We start from the raw sequence: 19,741 nt of genomic DNA, 5'->3' as shown, positions 1-19,741 counted from the left end.
GAGAGACACGTCCTACGGTCAGTCAGTCAGTCTGTGCCTCTCCTCCTTTAGCACCCCCCCCCGCCAATGATGTGATAGCAGGGCCTCTGCGCATGCATGAACATCGATGTGATGTCGCATATGCCCATGACATCATCGCGTCAACATCCACGCATTTCAGGATGCCCTGCAGCCGCAGCCCCGAGTTTACTGTGCCGCAACTACAAAAGGTTTGCAGGACATTGTTCTAGACCAGGGGTAGGGAACTCCGGTCCTCGAGAGCCGTATTCCAATCGGGTTTTCAGGATTTCCCCAATGAATATGTATTGAAAGCAGTGCATGCAAATAGATCTCATGCATATTCATTGGGGAAATCCTGAATACCCGACTGGAATATGGCTCTTGAGGACCGGAGTTCCCTACACCTGTTCTAGACAATTGTACTTAGTATTGCATCCAACATCGATGAAGCCATTAAACAATACATGCGAGTACCTAAGACACAACCCAGTGTATTCTCACATGTATTGTTTAATGGCTTCATCGATGTTGGATATAATACTCAGCGCAATTGCCCAGAAGATCAAGATTGTTTTACTCCTGATGGAGGCTACATAGCCAAAACACGAATAAAGACTTCCTTTTGGGCAGCTTTTCTGTATTCGTCTTCTTTGGAGATTGGTAGATATATGCACATATATATTTCATCACCACTGCTGTCCCTTTTGGTGGGACCCCACTTCTGTTTACTTCCTGTGCCCGATGTGGGATCCTTTCCTCCTTTGTTTCTTTTTGTGAATAGGATCAATGATGACAATGCATTTTAATATTTTCCAGTTGTTTTTTGCACATTTAGAGCACATACATTTTCTACAGATTCTGTGTCAAATGTTATTACAATTTTTACTTACCGGTGGTGAACTTTCAGGTCCTGGCATGGGCGAATTCCGAAATATGTTGCTGTAGGAATCAAATCCTTTATCTGAAGGGATGCTTGTTGTTAATTCCTGGTAATCTGGTGGAGGGAGGACAACACTACCTTTGTCCGTCAGGTTTATTGAACTGATACTCCTGACGGATACAGGGCTACATTAAAACAAAACAAACATACACAAATCAATCCCTTTAAAATATGTCTTTATACTATCCTTAGCTTGGGGGTAGGGGGGTGAGAATGCTGGTGGTGGGCTGAAAGGGGTGAGGGGGGAGGTATGGGGATGCAATTATACATAATTATTAATGATTTAAGAAATATTCAGGAGCATAGATAACATGCACACTGGATGTCATAAGTGTGATTTTAATGGAGGGATATTTTGAAATTAGAGAAGGATGTAAGAAGTTGGAGGGAGGGAATTTGAGGATTATTATTCTGATATATAGATATTTTAGGAAAATTTGAAAAAAATATGCTTGACCCCCAACAGTGGTGTGCACTTTGCCATATTCGATCAATAGTGGCAGAATATGAGATATCGTTAGGAAGCATTGGCCTGTGTTGCAGCTTCACGAGGGGCTGATGGATTTCCCCAGGTTCGCTTTTACACGGGGTCGTAATCTGGGGGAGATTATCAGATATCATGAACCGAGAGACAATTCTATAGGAGAGGGTGGCCATCAAAATTGTGGTCATTGTGTGTATTGTAAGCATGTTTATCGGGGGGTCAAGCATAGAGATCCCATTTACGGGGGGGGGGAGGGGGAATTTTATATTAACTACTCCTACAGATTGTGAATCGATGGCAGTGGTCTACTGTATATTATGCCCGTGTCAAAAATATTACATAGGACACACTCGCAGGATGATAAAATCTCGCATAGCTGAGCACCTCTATCACATCCGGAGAGGTAGAGAAATGGCCCCTTTAGTTCAGCATTGTCAGGCTTACAATATACTGTTCTTTCACAGGCAAGAATTAAGTCGGGTGATGTATCACATTTTCTGTTAACACAGAAACAGAAGTTCATATTTAAATGGCGTACCTTGCGCCCAACGGGATTGAACTCCGCGATAGAGTGGTTCCATCTGTCAATTGATTTAGTTCTTTACTAAAGTTTTCCCATTAGGTACAGTCATGCTCTCCTGTGCTCCCCTGCTTTCCTTTGAATGCTGGGTTAAGGGTGGGGGTTTTATTAGTAGTGTCAGTCTTAGTTGAGGTATCTGCAGTAAGCGCGTCGGTCGGCTCAGCCAGGAATGGAAGCCAAGAGCATGGCAATTGTTAGCTATATATTGTAATTTTACAGTTTCACGTAGTTTTAAAACTTTTAAAAGCGAGGCCACTGGTGATTTTTTTTTTTTTTTTATCGTCCCCTCCTGAGGAAGTTGTGAAGAGGCGAAACTCGAGTCGGGGGACTGGCTCGAAGGGTACAGCACGTAGGAATACACTCAATCAAAGCACAGAATCACAGCAAAAACCGCCTCACAGATTCAGCTTACAATAAGATAAGTAACACTTTTTAAGTAATAATTAAAACGACATAATAAGCAAGATTGAGGTGGTGGGACCTGACGATGCTATTATGGTCCCATGACAACCCATGCTGGGTGAACTTTATGTTTCACGTTACTTTTGAGGTTGTGGGTCTGAGCACATCATTTTCATGTAATAAGTAATCTAATATAATAAAATGGTAGGCCGCGCATGCGCACAAAAAAAAACGTGTTCCCTGATCCGTCGCGAAAACACGTTTGCGCATGCGCGGGTTTTACGTCACTACTTGCTCGCGGCAGCTTTCAAATAAAAATAAAAAATTACACAGCTGCAGCGGCCTTCCTCACCCCCGCCTCTCACTGTCAATGGTACCGGCTCCTCTCTCGAACTGCACCAGGATCGAGAGAGGAGCTGCAGCGCCAGCTTTCAACTTAAAACAAAAAAAATAAAAAAAACCCCAACTGGAGATCGCCGCTCTCACCCGGCTCCCACTGTGCAAACCCCTCCCCCAACTGGAGATCGCCGCTCTCAACCCCCTCCCCCCAACTGGAGATCGCCGCTCTCACCCGCTCCCACTGTGCAACCCCCCCCCCCAACTGGAGATCGCCGCTCTCAACCCCCTCCCCCCCAACTGGAGATCGCCGCTCTCACCCGCTCCCACTGTGCAAACCCCCCCCCAACTGGAGATCGCCGCTCTCACCCCCTTCCCCCCCCAACTGGAGATCGCCGCTCTCACCCCCCTCCCCCCCAACTGGAGATCACCGCTCTCACCCCCTTCCCCCCCCCAACTGGAGATCGCCGCTCTCACCCGCTCACACTGTGCAACCCCCCCCCCCATGGGAGGATGCGCCGCAGCAAAGTGCTGCACAGATACTGGAGGGGGAGAGACATATCGCTTCTGCACCGGTACAAACATCCCTCCAGCGTTGGCACTCGCTGCACGTTAAACAGGCTGCTTCGGCCTTTCTCCTGCAGTTGAGTCCCTTTGCCGCTTCACTGATTACGTCATCAAAGACGCAACAGAGAGCCTCAACGGCAGAAGAAAGCAGAAGCAGCCTGTTTAACGTGCAGCGACTGCCAACGCTGGAGGGAGGTTTGATATTAAAGTCATCTTGCTGGGAGGGTCGCAGAGTCAGCGGGGGTTGGGCTGGGAGGGGAGAGAAGCGTCTGCCTCGGGTGCTTCAGGCAGCAGCAGCGTTTACAATTCGCTGCTGTTGCTGGCTTCAGGCCTTCCTCTCTGGCCGGTCCTGCCTACTTCCTGTTTTCATGAAGACAGGACCGGCCAGAGAAAAAGACCTGAAGCCAGCAACAGCAATGAATTGTGAATGCTGCTGCTGACCAATGAAGTAGTTAAATGAGGAAAGGGAGCAGAGGGGGAGAGAATGGCTTGGAGGGAAGGAGGAAGGTATGCCAGACCAAGGCAAAAGGAAGGAGGAGATGGAGAGAGGCCATATGGGACAGAGAGAGAGAGATAGAAAGAGAAGAGAGGGCAGTGAATGGAAGGGGCAACATAGAGGGTGAACAGTATTCTAGCACCCGTTAATGTAACGGGCTTAAAGACAAGTTTATATATATTATAGTTAAGGTCATTTATTGATTTATTTAAAGAGACTCTGTGACACATTTTGAAGAAAGTTTTTTGAGATCACAGCTATATATACCGTATTTGCCGGCGTATAGGACGACTGGGCGTATAAGACGACCCCCCAACTTTTAGTTAAAAAATAGAGTTTTGTGTTATACTCGCCGTATAAGACGACCCCTTCTTCCGCACACCTTCTCTACTGCCCCGGGTGCAGCACAGCCGGCCAGGTTCCCTTACTTTTGTGGCACTTCCCCGACCGACCGACCGACAACAGCCCCGGTCCGACAAACCTCCCTGCCCTTAACCGCGAATCTAAATTACCTTTTTACAGCTGCTGTAAGAAGGTATTTAGATTCGCGGCTACAGGGCAGGGAGGATTGTCGGACCCGGGCTGTTATCGGTCGGTCGGGGAAGTGCCACAAAAGTAAGGGAACCTGGCCGGCTGTGCTGCAACCGGGGCGGGGCGGCCGCCCCTCTCTCTTGGTACCGCGAGGCTACTCTCCTTCTCCTTACCTGCCATGCCTGCAGCACAGAGCCGAACGGAAGTCTTCCCGACGTCAGCGCTGACGTCAGAGGGAGGGAGGGCTTTGTTTAAGCTTTGTTTAAGCCCTCCCTCCCCTCCGACGTCAGCGCTGACGTCGGGAAGACTTCCGTTCGGCTCTGTGCTGCAAGCAGAGAAGGTAGGGAGAAGAAGAGCCGCGCGACTGAGTACATCCAGCCCCGCAAGTAAGGGCATGTAAACTGTACCCGGCGTATAAGTCGACCCCCGACTTTGGGGAGGATTTTAAGGTACTAAAAAGTCGTCTTATACGCCGGCAAATACGGTATATAAAAAAAAAAACAACTTTCCCATATTTGAGAAAAATTAAATTTTAGCTGCCAAATTTCAGCCTACTTTTCAAGCTTCGCTAGGTCTTTCTTCATGTTATTCACACCATCTGGGGTGTCTACTCTATTGCAGATTTTGGTATCATCCGCAAAAAGGCAAATTTTACCCGATAGCACTTCAGCAATATCGCTTATAAAAATGTTAATAAGAACAGGCCCATTAACAGAACTTTGAGGCACACCACTGGTAACATCCCTTTCCGCAGAGCGATCTCCCATTAACCACTACACTCTTGTCGTCTTCCACTCAACCAGTTCTTGACCCAGCCTGTCACTTTGGGGCCCATCCCAAGGGCACTCAGTTTATTTATTAGACGTGTAATAAACTCCACATAAGTTGCAAAATTAGCAAGTCCAAATATTAAGGCACATCTTGCAAGTTCTTGAATGTGCCATATAATATAATCTTGTAACCAAATAAGGCGTTGTATTCTCGAAAAAATAAACAAGCTTAAAAGCAGGAAGCCTTTTCTACAGCATAAACTTCGTCTTATGAAATATAGTCCCTGTATACTACCTTGGCACACACAGTTGTTCTTGAACAGGTTCTTCCAGTATCCTTGTATATGATGATGGAAACCAACCTCTCCTATAAAAGAGTGGAAAAAAAAAAAAAGCATAAGTCTGATTGAAATTTGAAAAATGTACTTTTTGATTGTACAAATTAAAACTTTTCTATCAGAATAATCTTTCCTTAGGAAATGTAGGGGAATCATAAAAATGTGTACAATTGGTATCCTAGGCAATATGAAGATGTATAAATGCAGAAATATGCTTTTCTGTAATGGTTTATTGTATGTATTTCTTGGGTGGGGTAGATATTTAGGCCCGGATTCTTGAACTGGGGCCAATATGGGCGGCCGCTGACTGCGTGTCAATCACGCATCGGTGCCAGTTTCGGAATTGCACCGACACAAGAGATAGGTGCTGGAAATGTAGGCCAGAGTTTTCCAGGCCTACATTTCTGGCGCCTATCTTCACATGAATCACGCCTATGTAAGCGTTTTAGGCAGCCTAGCGTCACTTCCAGCATTGGCCACGTCTACTTTGCCATTTGGCGGCATAAAGCTCCAACATAGGCGCGATTCTGGCGCTGATATGCGTCTCAAATCTCAGTTAAAAATGCTATTTGGACGGGCGTTTTAACGGAGATACGAATGCCTGCCGGCGCCTAGAAAATCAGCACTGGCTTGAGAAATTAGGCCTCAATTTATTTTGCCTTGGCTACCTACGTACTGAAGTACATACCTACATACTAAGTAAAAATGAGTAGGGCAGTCTACATAAAACTGAACAAAAAAAAAAAAAAAAAGGGAACTGAATAATGTTACAAAATATGGAGATGTTAGATTTGTGACTCAAGGCAAAAATAAACAAAACTGTGGCAATCACAATGTTCTGGACCTCTGTTTTATTTCTTCCAACAATCTTTGGAACTCTGTCCACATTTATACTTGTGACTCACAGTAGCTCCCAATTTTCTGTGAGATCGACATGACTATAAGAAGCCCCAGAAAAGTTCTCAGCCCAACTAAGAAGAGAATGATGTGGAGCCCTAAAACTTAATAATAATAACTTTATTTTTGTATACCGTAGTACCAGAATAGTTCAGAGCGGTTTACATGACAAGAGACTGTACATCTACAACGAAATTTACAAATAAGTCAATCAATCAATATAACTTAGCGAGTCGGGAGCAGGCAAGAAGGAGATAGAGAGGTTATAAACAAGTCAATCAGCGTGGCTTAGGAAGTCGGGTGCAGGTAGGTGGGAGGTGCAGGTAGGGAGAAGGCAAGTAGGTGGGAGGTGCTTACAAGTTATTCCACACTTTTCTTGACACTTTTCATTGGAATGTTAAGAGATTCTGGAAGAGTTAATTTCCCAGCCTTTAAATTATATCATTCTGCTTTTTTGGCAGTTTTTGTGGTGCATTGGTTTACTCTAGCACTAGATGGAGATGTACCCAAATGGTTGCGATTAGAGAAACTGCAGCTCCATTCCCTCTATGAGGATTGTTGACCACACAGATTAAACAAGCAGTGCCACAGTCCTTAGTTCTGCAAGCTATTCCTCCTACACCGAGATCTATAGCCCATGCTTTAGGACTTTCGATGGGCTGCTTATGAGTATAGTTTCAAGTTTATTAAAAGATATTTTAGACCGCTTAATCAAATATCTAAGTGGTTTACAATTTAGAATTACATAAAAACATATAACTTTATAAAAGCAAATAAAACAAGGGGAACTGGAAGACAATCCGATTAATAAAAGCACAAGACGTACGGACCAACTGCCAACAATAGGGAAGTGGGAAAGAACTACAATTTTTATAGAAAAGGTTCAACATGAAAGGAAAGTACGATAGGCTGGGGTAAAATATTAACAATTTACTTTAGATTTTAAATTTTTAAATACTTTAAAAATATTAAAATATCAAAATATTATATTATTAAAACTTTGAAAAGATAGAATATTAAATTATTAAAATATAGAGTATTAAAGTATGCCCTTAAAAGGACAGCAGTTATCCAAAGGCGTCTTGGAGCAAGAATGTTTTCAGTTTTGCTTTAAATTGTTTTCTCTGGTTCACTACGCAAATAGTTAGGCATCGAATTCGAAAGAGAGGGGGCTGTGACAGCAAAGTTGTTGGAGCGCAATGTATTAATCAGTTTTAGAGAAGGTATAACAAGGAGATTCTGAAACGACGAACGTAGAGATTTTGATGTATTATAAGGAATTAAAAGTCTGCTAATAAAATCAGGTTGATTATTTGTTTTAGTCGTGAATGCTAAAAGTAGAATTTTATAACTGATTCTGTGTTCAATTGGTAACCAATGTGCGTTAAACAGAAGAGGTGAAACGTGATCGTATTTCTTTGCGCCACAAATGATCTTAATAACTGTGTTTTGCACAATCTGAAGCCGTCTGATTTCCTTTTTTGTGATGCCCTTATATAGGGCATTGCAGTAGTCTATACAGGAGATTACTAAAGAATGGATCAGCGTGTTTAGAGAAGCCGGTTCAAGCAACTTAGCGAGAGAACGAATCATTCTAAGTCGGTAAAAGCATTTTTGAACAACTGTGCTAATGTGAGAATGATAAGAAAATTTACTATTGAAGGTTAACTCCTAATAATTTTAATGTTAGGACAATTTTAATAGGGAGTAAATCGAACTTCAGGGGAGCCTGGAGTGATGTTCCTTCTTTAAATTGAAAAATCATAAGTTTTGATTTGTTTATATTAAGTGACAGTTTATTCAAATCTAACCAAGTTTTGATTTTTCCTAATTTATCGTTGATGGAGGCTACTTCTATATTATTGAGATCGATGGGATGAATTAGTTGCACGTTGTCCGCATAATATTTACGAGTCACTCTATACCTAACTAGGTTCAAGGTGACATACAAATCAATGTGAATACATCATGTATTTGCGAACACGAAGGTTAAGTGGACAGTAATTAAAGAGGGAGAGAAACAGAATGAAGAGAGGATGCAAAGGGAGATTTGGAGTGATACTAGGCTTAGACTGTTTCAAAATACGGGGTCAAATTAATTTATGGTCTAAAGAAATATGATCATATGACTCCTTTCTACCGTGAGTTGCACTGGCTTCTAGTAGAGGTGCTTGTTTTGTTTAAACTGGGTTGTCTTTGTTACAAAGTTGTGTATGGTATTACTCCAAACTATAGGACCGATAGATTTCTCATAGCATTCCATAAACATAGGAGAGAACCATCTGTTCAAGGTTGTAAGACCAAGAAATCCTTGGAACATCCACTAGCATTTCAGGCTGCTTTTTATGACAGGGAATTTAGGCCACTGTTGCGTAGTGCTTGCTCTTAGAACTCAATTGAAAACTCATCTTTTTTTTCAAAATATTTAAATCATTATTAGGTTATGTTATTTTTAATCTTTTGTTCACCACATTGAACTTACAGTTATGTGGTTTATAAGTACGATGTTATGTTACGTGAATGGAATTATAACATTCATTGAAGATTTTGAGGTATGACTATTAATTGGGTTTCTTGACATCTAAGAGGATTTGGTTTGTTAGTCAATTGTTTCAGGGCAGTAATTTTAAAATGTTTGATGATTTATGTACCGAATTCCATTTGGATGCTAAACTATTTTTCCAATGGTTACAATTAAGGCATTGCTTAACAAAGACATGCTAATTATAAGGATATGATACATGCTATAGATTCGGACTTAAGGGACTTCTGTGTGGGTCTCATTAGGCAATCAAAAAAACCATCTTCAGTCTATTGTAAAGTTAAATTTAAGAGAATAAATAAATGCATGTGCTGTGCTGCAACAATTGTGGGAACATAATTTTGGAGTAAAAATTGATGACAACATATGGAATGTCTTTTGGGGGAAGTATGCAGGCCCGTTTTGTCGGCTTCTATAACTCAAGTCTATTTTATGTTGCCCATCGAGCATTCTGGACACAAGAGAAGCTCTCATTCCTACTTCGTTTCCCTCCCAGTTAGAGGTTGTAAACTGAAAAAACACCATGAACACCTTCTTTCACATCAAGCAGCATTGTGGGGTAAAGACCTAGATCAACTGCTTTCGCCTACTACTTATGAGGAATTCAGAAAACGTCTAAAAACTCAACTGTTCCTAAAGTATCTCGACAACTGACCCACTCATCTTCTTTCTCCTCCATAGTGATTCCTCTGTCCTATTAATCTCTTTCTCCTCAACAACGCATTTCCGGTTCTATTAACTCTCCTCTTCCCCCCTCTTAAATTTAATCAATTTGTACCTCGCTTAATCTATTGTAAATTGCATAGAACTTAACGGTATTGCGGTATATAACGTGTTATTATTATTATAAGGTTTCCAGACTGTCTGACCAAAGATCTAGTCTATGTTGGACCTGTAAATCTAGTGTGGATACCTTTTATCGTATGTTGTTCGAGTGCACTGCTGTCAAACTATTTTGGGATGTAGTTTGGCAACATAGGCAAGATGTGTTAGGAATTCATACTGAGCTGACGGATGAAATTGCTATTCTGCATTCAGCAGTCCTGTCCCACGTAGCTCGTAAGTACATGGCCAAACTATTTGACGCTCTAATGGGTTTAGCAATTCAACATGTTTTATCAGAATGGAAAGAGAGCACAAATCTTTATCAGCATGATGGAACGGATTTTGCCTAATATGTAAATACGAGGAAGTAGTTGGTATTAGGCGATGTAACATATACCATTTTAAGAGGGTCTGGGCTCTTTTGGATGACTATTGTAAATTACATACTATTTGACTTCCTTTTATCTCTTATCTTTCACTCCTAATTTGTCGATTGTTGTATTTTTGCAGGGGGGGGGAATGTTAAGTTGTTGCTGGGTGACTTCTGTAATAACTTGTTCTGACTTATTTTAAAATTAATAAAGACATTTAACATAAAATTTAAAAAAGTTGCATTTCAATGTACTAACCATGTTTTGTTGTTAATTTTACACTGGATTTCGCAATAAAATATCCGAGGCATTTTCAATAAAAAATAATTTATGTTATAAAATTCATAATAATTTGGCCAGCACTGCATATGTTGTTTATAAAAGACACAGGTATATGCATGCGGATTCTTTTTACCCATGATTTCTGCAGGTTTTGTGCTGCCATTTTTATAAATGCAGAGTTGCCTGTGCGTTTTTATAAGAGAGTCAAAATAAGTGCCTACTTGCCCCTCCCCACATAGGTGAGCTATAATAAAAATCATCCCAGAATGACCAACTTTAGCAATTTATATTTGCCAAGTGGGCAAATTTAGCCAACCATCCCCCCCCTCCCAAAAAATGGGTAGCTCTAGATGCATAGTTGAAGCCGGGCTAATTTAGAATAATTCTCAGCTACAAGTTTTAGTGAGTTAGCTTCAGCAGAAATTAGGGCTCCTTTTATCAAGGTGCGCAAGCGGGGTTAGCGCGTCGGACATTTCATCACGCGCTAACCTCCACGGCAAGCCAAAAAATTAACGCCTCATCAATGGAGGCATTAGCGACTGGCACGGCAGGCGGTTTAACGCACGGTATTCCGCGTGTTAAACCCCCTACCGCACCTTGATAAAAGGAGCCCTTAGTGTAAATAATTTGGCTAGTTAAGTTGGATACTCGGCGCTCTTTTGAAAAATGACTTTTTCTGTGGTTCAGGTTTACTAAACTGCACTTGGGTAAGAATAATTACTGGACTTACTCCCTATTAGAGAATGACATGGTGACATAATTCATCACCATTCCCGTCCCCGCGGATAACTGCGGGAAATAATCCCATGTCATTTTTTAGTGTCTATTTCAACCTCAGTCCTTCTACACCAGCATTCTTCAAAGCAAAGCTTGCGGGTCAGTGGTTGTGGCCATTCATACTCTGATTCTTATGTGAGCCAAGGATAATGAAGCCATTGTGACATCACTGATGTGATTGGCTCTTAGGCACTGGTGGAATGAGGCATTATGACATCACAATATCTGCTCTGGATACCAGAGACTGTCATTCTGTAGTGTCTGTTTCAACCTCAGTCCTTCTACACCAGCATTCTTCAAAGCAAAGCTTGTGGGTCAGTGGTTGTGGCCATTCATACTCTGATTCTTCCCTCTCTCCTCAAAGAATGACATGAAGATGGTTTTCCGCAGGGACGGGAACGGTGATGAATTTTGTCACCGTGTCATTCTCTACTCCCTATATCCATTTTTCTGTCGAAGATTTCTTCTGGTTCAAGCTCACTTTAGGTGAAACCACATATTTCTGATGTATTAGGCTTATAAAGCATTATTAAACTCTGGCATAATTATGTCTACCCACATTAAAATAATACATTCAATATAAACAAATACTAACACAAATTAATCCATTTAAACAAGACATAGGGCTCCTTTTACGAAGGCGCGTTAGGGCCTTAATGCGTGGAATAGCGTGCGCTAGCCACTACCACCTCCTCTTGAGGTGGTGGCGGCTCATCTGGTGCGTACCTTCGTAAAAGGAGCCCATAGATTAATTGAGAAGCCTCCCAAACAGTGCACCCACAAATCAAATTTGAGACACATATACACGATATTAACATCTTGTGAAAAGGAATATTACTGTCCAACTGGTAAGACCTCTTGGCAGCTGATTCCAAAAGGCAGGTATATAACGAGAAAAAATTATTTCAGATTATACTTCCCCCTCCCCATTCGCGGTTTCAGTAATCGCGATTTTCACATATTCGTGATTTTTTGGGGAAGGGGAAAAAGAAAAAAAAAAACCCATCCTTAAGTCTTCCCCCCGGCATCCCGGCCTTACCTGGTGGTCTAGCGGGCTTTCGGGGCAGGAGCGATCTTCCTACGCTCCTGCCCCGTGCAGATCGCCATTAGGAAATAGCTGTAGGGAGTTCCCGTCGTAGTCTCGAGAGACTACGGGAACTCACAGCAGCCATTTCCTAATGGCGATCTGCACGGGGCAGGAGCGTAGGAAGATCGCTCCTGCCCCGAAAGCCCGCTAGACCACCAGGTAAGGCCGGGAAGGCGGGAGGGAGGCGGGGGTGGGTCAGAGCCGGATATTCATGGTTTTTCACCATTCGCAGTCCGGCTCTGCCCCTATCCCCCGCGAATCCAGAGGGAGAAGTGTAATGCCAATTGAGCTTTCTTGATAGGTAGTACCCCTAATAAAATATCTTGACACTTCAAAACTTAAAAAGTGATGCAGGCCTTCCTTTTGAAAGTTTAGCAATCCAATGATGGCCTTAAATGCCAAACATAAGATACCGAGACACATATTCAAAATTATTCTTGACGCAGTTCTTACTGGCAGACATTGCCCTGATCTCCTGCAAGCCGAGGTGTTTGATAGCTGTATTTTTCCTTGCCAACAACAGATCAGTTTTCTAAAGAACTTACATTTTTGTCTTGTCATGTTCACCATAAAGCCAACCATCTTTTTCTTCAGGTATGAGAAGTGTGAGGATATCACCTTCTGTAAAACTAAGTAATGTCTTGTTATTTCCAGCTGTATGTGGAAAGATAGTTTTTACTTTTGTCCTTTTCACCAGGTTCAGACCTGTTGCCATAGACATAGATCGCAATAAGCTGGTTTCATCTGGAACATCTGTTAAAAGTTCAGGGACAGCCATAATGACCAAAGTGTAAGATTAATTGAAACACGGCAATTTAACAGTGACAGTAACCATCATATCACAATGTTTGAGTGTAGACTACTACATCCTTCTATATCAGTAATTAAAATAATGTGGCGAGGAACTGTAGAATACTGTAGTTAGATTGGAAAGTAAATTGATCAAGCAATTTTGCAAATTAACAGACATAACTTTCAAATAGTAGATAAGATCTCTTTGCATAATATCTATTAGGAAGTCTGTTTAGTTTATATTCTGTTTGGCTTGTACAACTGGAAAGTATCCTGTCATAATTAATACTTGTATACTTGGTTTTTTTCCCCCCTCTTTATATGTTATCATAAATCTTTATATGTTATTATTATAAATCTAATTAAAAAGCTAATAAAAAGTAAGTCCGTTTAGTTTTTTTTGATCTTTATCAATATTAGGTCTTTCTTTTCTGCTTTCTATAAATCTTAAGTCTAAGGGGCTTAAGTTATCAACATGGCCTTCTGTTAAAGATGTGTTATTTAACCACAGACCCTAGTTAACAGTATAATAACAAGTTTTAATGGTAGCCTATACAGATAACTTCCCCATGTCTTCAAGAAACAAAATGGCTAGGTAAAAACTATATAGTAAAAATTGTAGTTTGCCAACAAAAACTGTAACTCAGACAAAAGGACACAATTTCATTATTTAACCAAAAGATTCAACAATGAGCATCTGTGTGAAATGTTATGTGAACTTCTCATTCACTAACCAGTAGTAGCTCACTGGGCAGCAATAATGTAAATTAAAGATTTCCTGTAGCTGTTAATCAGTCTCTTGCATCACTATTAAGGAATGCTGGTACATTTTTCCATATACAGGCAGAACAGTTTCAGCTCTGACATTTGGGAGATCATTTTATCACATATAGAGAAATAAATGTCCATAAAATTGCTTTTATAAACATTAGCAAAAAAAAAAAAAATAGCCAATATTTTCAATAATGAAAAGAACATTCATCTGAAAAATAAATTAATTTGCGAGAGAGAGGGGTATCATATTACAAAGAAGTTACACCAGGTACAAATTAGGTGACAATTTACCCTACTCGTGAAAAACTTGCCCCCTCTTTTACAAAGCCCTTTAAATCCCTATGGGCTTTAGGGTAGCTACTGGAACGGCAGCTGCTACTATGGCTTTGTAAAGGGGGAGGGGTGTTATTTTGCAACAACTTCAAACTCAAAATAAGTGCACAGTCCTTTCAGGGAAAATTTTCACATAAATAGCAAAATGTATTTTATTTATCTTAATGCAGTGCAAATTCTCAGGGCTAGCTTTTTGCACAACACATGCCACCTTCTGGAGAAAAAAAATTAAGATGCATACGTGCCTTTTAAAATATTAGCAGAAATACACCCACAATACCTCCCACGTTGAAAGTGCAGATATATTCACCTACTGTTGAGCAGGTGCAATATTAGCATGTAGAATATACAAATGCACAAGTTGGTTAACATATTTTATAAGTAACGTATTTATAACGTATATATATTTTATAACATATATATAACGTATATATAATTAACATAATAAATATTTTGTAAAATATTTATAACATTTATATTTTATAACAATTTACATATTTTATAATTTAACTTTGCGATTCCACCCAGACCGCACCCCAGCAAAACCTACAGTCAAAATTCTATGTTCTTTGTGAATGAAATTAACTTTATTAAACACAGCCGCATGCAAAGTAAAAAAATATATATGACGGTCTACTAGCCACCAGAGCAGCAAAAATAGACCACCACCTCTTAAATTTGCTGAGGACGCCCAACTACAAAACATTCAGGAAAGAACCAAAAACCATACTATTCGAGAAATTTGTCAAATGATCTAAACAAACAATATCGACCCTTCCCAGATCCCGACGCATACTATAGCTATCAACCTTGCAATCTCCCTGGGAATGCCCAAGCTAATTTCTTGTTGTAAACCGCCTAGAACTGAAAGGTATTGGTGGGATTGAAGACATCAGTGTAATGTAATGTAATGCAACGTAACATATATCATCTGTCCTGCTAAATCTAGGCACCCTGTTTGCTTCAGGACTTGTCAGGTCACTATGTCAAGACCTATATAAAAAGTAGCTGTTGTCAGGACTGGGTTACAAAACATTTGGGACCCCATTTGTCCACGTCACATAGCCTACAAATAGAAAATGTTGACGTCTACAATGATTCTACCCAACAGTAGTCATCCTCCCACGATCACCCAAAACGCAAACTGTAAAATTATCTATCAAGTCACGAGTAAAATTATCTATCAAGTCACTCTCTCTGTGGAGCAGACATAAGGGTTCATATATCAACCATCCTGAAAAAACTGAATGGTAATAGTGTTCTCTAAAAATATCATTAATGCCCACCTCGAGGTTCACCAAATAGCATCTGAATGGTACACAACATTATGTTATCGAGACAAATGCCTCCAAAATTGAACTTTTCAGTCATAACAAAATGCTTTTCAAAGTAGGACCTTAACTTGGTAGTGGTAGTATCATGATGTGAACAGAACGGGTACAAGTGGATCAATTTTTCCACTCTGTCAAAAATTACAAAGACTAGGGGACACTCGATGAAGTTACAGGGAAATACTTTTAAAACTAATAGGAGGAAAAAAATTTTCACTCAGAGAATAGTTAAGCTCTGGAATGCATTGCCGGAGGTTGTGGTAAGAGCAGATAGCATAGCTGGTTTTAAGAATGATTTGGACAAGTTCCTGGAGGAAAAGTCCATAGTCTGTTATTGACAAAGACAGGGAGGAAGCCACTGCTTGCCCTGGATTGGTAATATGGCCTATTGCTACTGTTTTGGTTTTGTCCAGGTACTAGTGACCTGGATTGGCCACCGTGAGAATGGGCTACTGGGCTGGATGGACCATTGGTCTGACCCAGTAGGGATATTCTTATGAGGCCATTTTGCTTCATCAGAACCAAGGTGGCTTGCAATCACTGATGGAACTATAAGTTATCCTTTCTAATCAGAAAATTCTAGAAGAGAATACAAGACCATCCATGAGCTGAAGCTGAGCCAACTAGATCATGCAACAGAACATCACTCAACATCAAGTAAATCTAAGACAGAATTGTTACACTCTGACATTTTGAGAACATCTATGTGGAAGAATGGAGGAGTAGTCTAATGGTTAGAGAAGGGGTGTCAAACTCAATCACATAAAGGGGCTGAAATCTAAAACACAGGGCTGAATTTTCTATTAAGATACTTAGTCTTAGTAGAAGTATAGATCCTTCCTTGCCCTAAGACACGGAGCGCCCTGCTCCAACCTAGCTTTTACACAGGGACTGGGTCCTTCTGCCTGCAAATGGATACCGAGGCAGCATGGTGAAGAGCTTGGAGCGCCACTGGGACCAGGGCTGCACAGTCAGGCACTTAGATGGGACACAGTCACTGAGGGCCACATAAAACCGCCAGGCGGGCCTTGTGTTTGACATTTGTGGGTTAGAGCATAGGCTTGACATCTAGCAGCGCCAGTTCAAATCCTGCTGCTGCTCCTTCTGATCTTGGGCAAGACTCTGATACAAAATTAGATTGAGTCATTCAGGGCCAGGGAAATAAATCAGTGTAACTAAATGTTAACTCACCTTGAGCTACTTACTGAGCAAAATCCAAATAAATAAACGGTGTCAGGTCAAAAGTGCGCCGGGACAAAGGCGCGCGCAGACAACTGAGCGCAGTGCGGAGGCGCGCGCCGAAGAAAATGACTGTTTTAAAGGGCTCCGATGGGGTGTGTGTGGGGGAACCCCCCCTCTTTACTTTATACAGATCGCGCTACATTGTGGGGGATTTGGGGGGTTGTAACCCCCCACATTTTACTGAAAACTTCACTTTTTCCCTAAAAAACAGGGAAACAGTTTCCAGTATAACAGTAAGTTTCCAGTATAATGAGGGGGGTTACAACCCCCCAAACCCCCACAACGCCGCCGCGATCTGTATTAAGTAAAGTGGGGGGGTTCCCCAACAAACCCCCCGTCGGAGCCCCTAAAAACACTCTTTTTCTTCGGCGCGCGCCTTTGTCTTCGGCGGTTTTGTCTATGAACCAAATAAACGGGCCAAAATTCCTCAAAGGCAATAATGTGAGAGACTGATCAACTGTTACAGGAAGATGTTTAGTTGAAGTAAGTACCTCCTCGAAGAAATACTACCAGTTACAGACTAAAGGATTCACATAGTTTTTCATATAATATTGTTGAATCTCTTTGACGTACAAGTTAATTTATATTGATTTTAATTTGATATTCCTACAAGGATGTGGAAGAGTCTCCTAATGCAGCGGGTTAAGAACCGGGAGAACTAGGTTTGATTCCCATTGCAACTCCTTGTTACCCTGGGAACGTCACTTAACTGCTCTAGATACAAAACTAAGACAGTGAAAGTACCTGCATATAATATACATACAGTATAATTTCGGTATAACGGACTCGCTTATAACGGAACCTCACCTATAGCGGATGAGGTTCTCTGGTCCCGCCATGTGCCATTATAAACATACAGAAAAACATTGCATATAGTGGACTTGCATACAACGGACTTTCGGATATAATGGACAACCAATCTGGTCCCCAGAGCCGCTTTTAGCTGTAGTTTCCTTCGGCTATAATGGACATGAAGGCTCCGCCTACAAGGTATGTGGCATGCCGGTGATATAGTATCAAAATACAGCCCATAAGAAAATGACAGTATTTTTCTCTCCAGTACAGTGCGACATAATGCTTTAGAACATCTTTTAGTGTTCTGGTTTTGCAATTATTTTGTGCCTTACCAATATTTTGCTGAGTTTTGTTCTTGATGTTACTGATATGGCTGTGCAGTGACTGTTCATTGATTGAACGTTGTTTCAAATTGACCTAAATAAAGTTAAAAAAAAAAAAAAAAAAAAAAAAGCAACTCTGGATATAATGGACCATTTTTCCAGGTCCCTTGAAGTCCGTTATAACGAGATTATACTGTAATCTGCTTTGGTTGTGCCACAGAAAGGCAGTATATCAAATCCATTATCACATACCCATAATAAAAATCACATCTTCTCATGTTCCCTATTTAACTTTTCCACTCAATTTTTATAGACTTATATCGCCCTTGAAGTCATCTATTTTCCCAGGTTGAAGAGCCCTAACCCTTTCTTCATAAGGAGGTGTTGTATCATCCTGAATACTTTTTCTGCCCTTCCTCGATCCGCTAGTTCCGCTGCCTCCTGCATCTTTTGAGGCAGTTTGTTTAAAGACAATAATTGTTTTGTTACAGTGAAATAATGAAAACGAAACCTAGCAATGCCCTCCCCTAATCCCTCCCCCATTTCAGGAGTATTTGAAAGCACATATTCACCTGCAGGGTTGCTTGGCTTTTCATAAGATGCCTTCTGAACCGTTGACGGATTGTTAAACATATCCACTAAAGGACTGGTGTGTGCTTTGCTTGTAGGAGCCGGGGGCAGCTTTGGTGAACTTCTTGAAAGTGTATCATAATTAGGAATACTCTAAAAATGCATAATTATCAAAAGCAGAATGTATATGGTTAGGAAATTCTGTGAATAAGAGAAAACATTAAAGCACAAAAGCTTCTAGTTTATTTAATAGGATTTATTTACTGCCTTTTTGTTGTGTGTATCTGCAAGTTTGACAGCTATGAACATCTAGAAACTCCATCCCTGATAAAGATTATGGACAAGATATGTGTTGTGTAAAAACAAAAATTCTAGAAAAAAAACAAACAAACCCCCAGCTACCTAATGTATATATATATATATATTTAAAGCCATATGCAACATGTGTGAAGGAGAACAGAGATATCATCAAGTCAAGAGGTCCAACTAGTCGATTTCTGTAATGATGAAGTTAATTTATCTTTTTAGGCCACTGAGTTTTTTTCCCCGTCTCATAGTGGTTTCTGAGGTAATCTTTCTGGGTTTGCAGGGACATCTGTCCAGCGTTACTTTTTGGCCTGATTATGCTCCGAGTGCAGATTAGGCAACTTGTATGGAGCAAAAATTCACTATCCTCCTTCCACAGTCCAAGCAAGGCTGAAAACTGGGTTTGATTTGTACCATGTTCCATAGGTTCAATGATAGAGAAATTAATATATAAATTCATTTGTATAACATTTTAAAGAACACATCTTAAGTTAAAATTATATTGCTGTAGTGCATTTGCTTATTTATACATCCATAAATACATCCTTTCTGATGTATTTATGAAAGTATCAATCAGCATTAACAATTTTAATTGCTAATTTGATGTTAATGTTTGTTTTTAGTGGTTTTTTTTACATTTTGGGTTTTTTTCCCATACATATGACATATGTTGAATTGTATTGTGATTACATATGTATGACTTCATTAAATACCAATAAAAGTTATTGAACAAAAAAAAAGAAAAAAAATTATATATATATATTTCATGAGGAAGAAAAATGTTTCACTGCACAAAACCAATTTTACTCAAAGCCCCTTATTTCAGTAGCCCTAGTTGCAATTTATGTGTATACTGAATAAATGGTGAAATTCCAATTCTATACATGTAAATTCCAGCTTTCTAAATCTGCAACACATGCATATAGCAAGGGGGGGGCAGAACCCCCAAATAATGTATTCCCTATTTCAGAAGCAGAGTGCATGTTTGTGGTCACTGTGATCAACATCAGGATTTACAGCAGTTCTCTGACAGTTACAGGGTTTGTGAAA

At 40.6% G+C, this 19,741-nt stretch overlaps 1 protein-coding gene across 4 annotated transcripts in view; it reads right to left on the bottom strand.

Annotated features, from left to right (window-relative positions):
* The window catches only part of BAIAP2L1 (BAR/IMD domain containing adaptor protein 2 like 1), a 113,731-nt gene that overhangs the window by 14,408 nt on the left and 79,582 nt on the right, over window positions 1–19,741 (bottom strand). For all 4 annotated transcript variants that reach the window (XM_033963229.1, XM_033963228.1, XM_033963230.1 and 1 more), the window contains exons 9-12: window positions 18,388–18,538; window positions 12,771–12,978; window positions 5,402–5,473; window positions 891–1,065 (exon numbers count right to left, since the gene is read on the bottom strand). In XM_033963229.1, coding sequence (XP_033819120.1) covers window positions 891–1,065; window positions 5,402–5,473; window positions 12,771–12,978; window positions 18,388–18,538 — 606 coding nt within the window. The remainder of the gene's footprint in view (window positions 1–890; window positions 1,066–5,401; window positions 5,474–12,770; window positions 12,979–18,387; window positions 18,539–19,741) is intronic.

The sequence above is a fragment of the Geotrypetes seraphini genome, chromosome 11 (assembly GCF_902459505.1).
Source record: "Geotrypetes seraphini chromosome 11, aGeoSer1.1, whole genome shotgun sequence".
Lineage (NCBI taxonomy): Eukaryota > Metazoa > Chordata > Amphibia > Gymnophiona > Dermophiidae > Geotrypetes > Geotrypetes seraphini.
The sequence above is the reverse complement of the archived record's forward strand: the minus strand, read 5'-3'. Positions and strand labels throughout refer to the sequence as shown.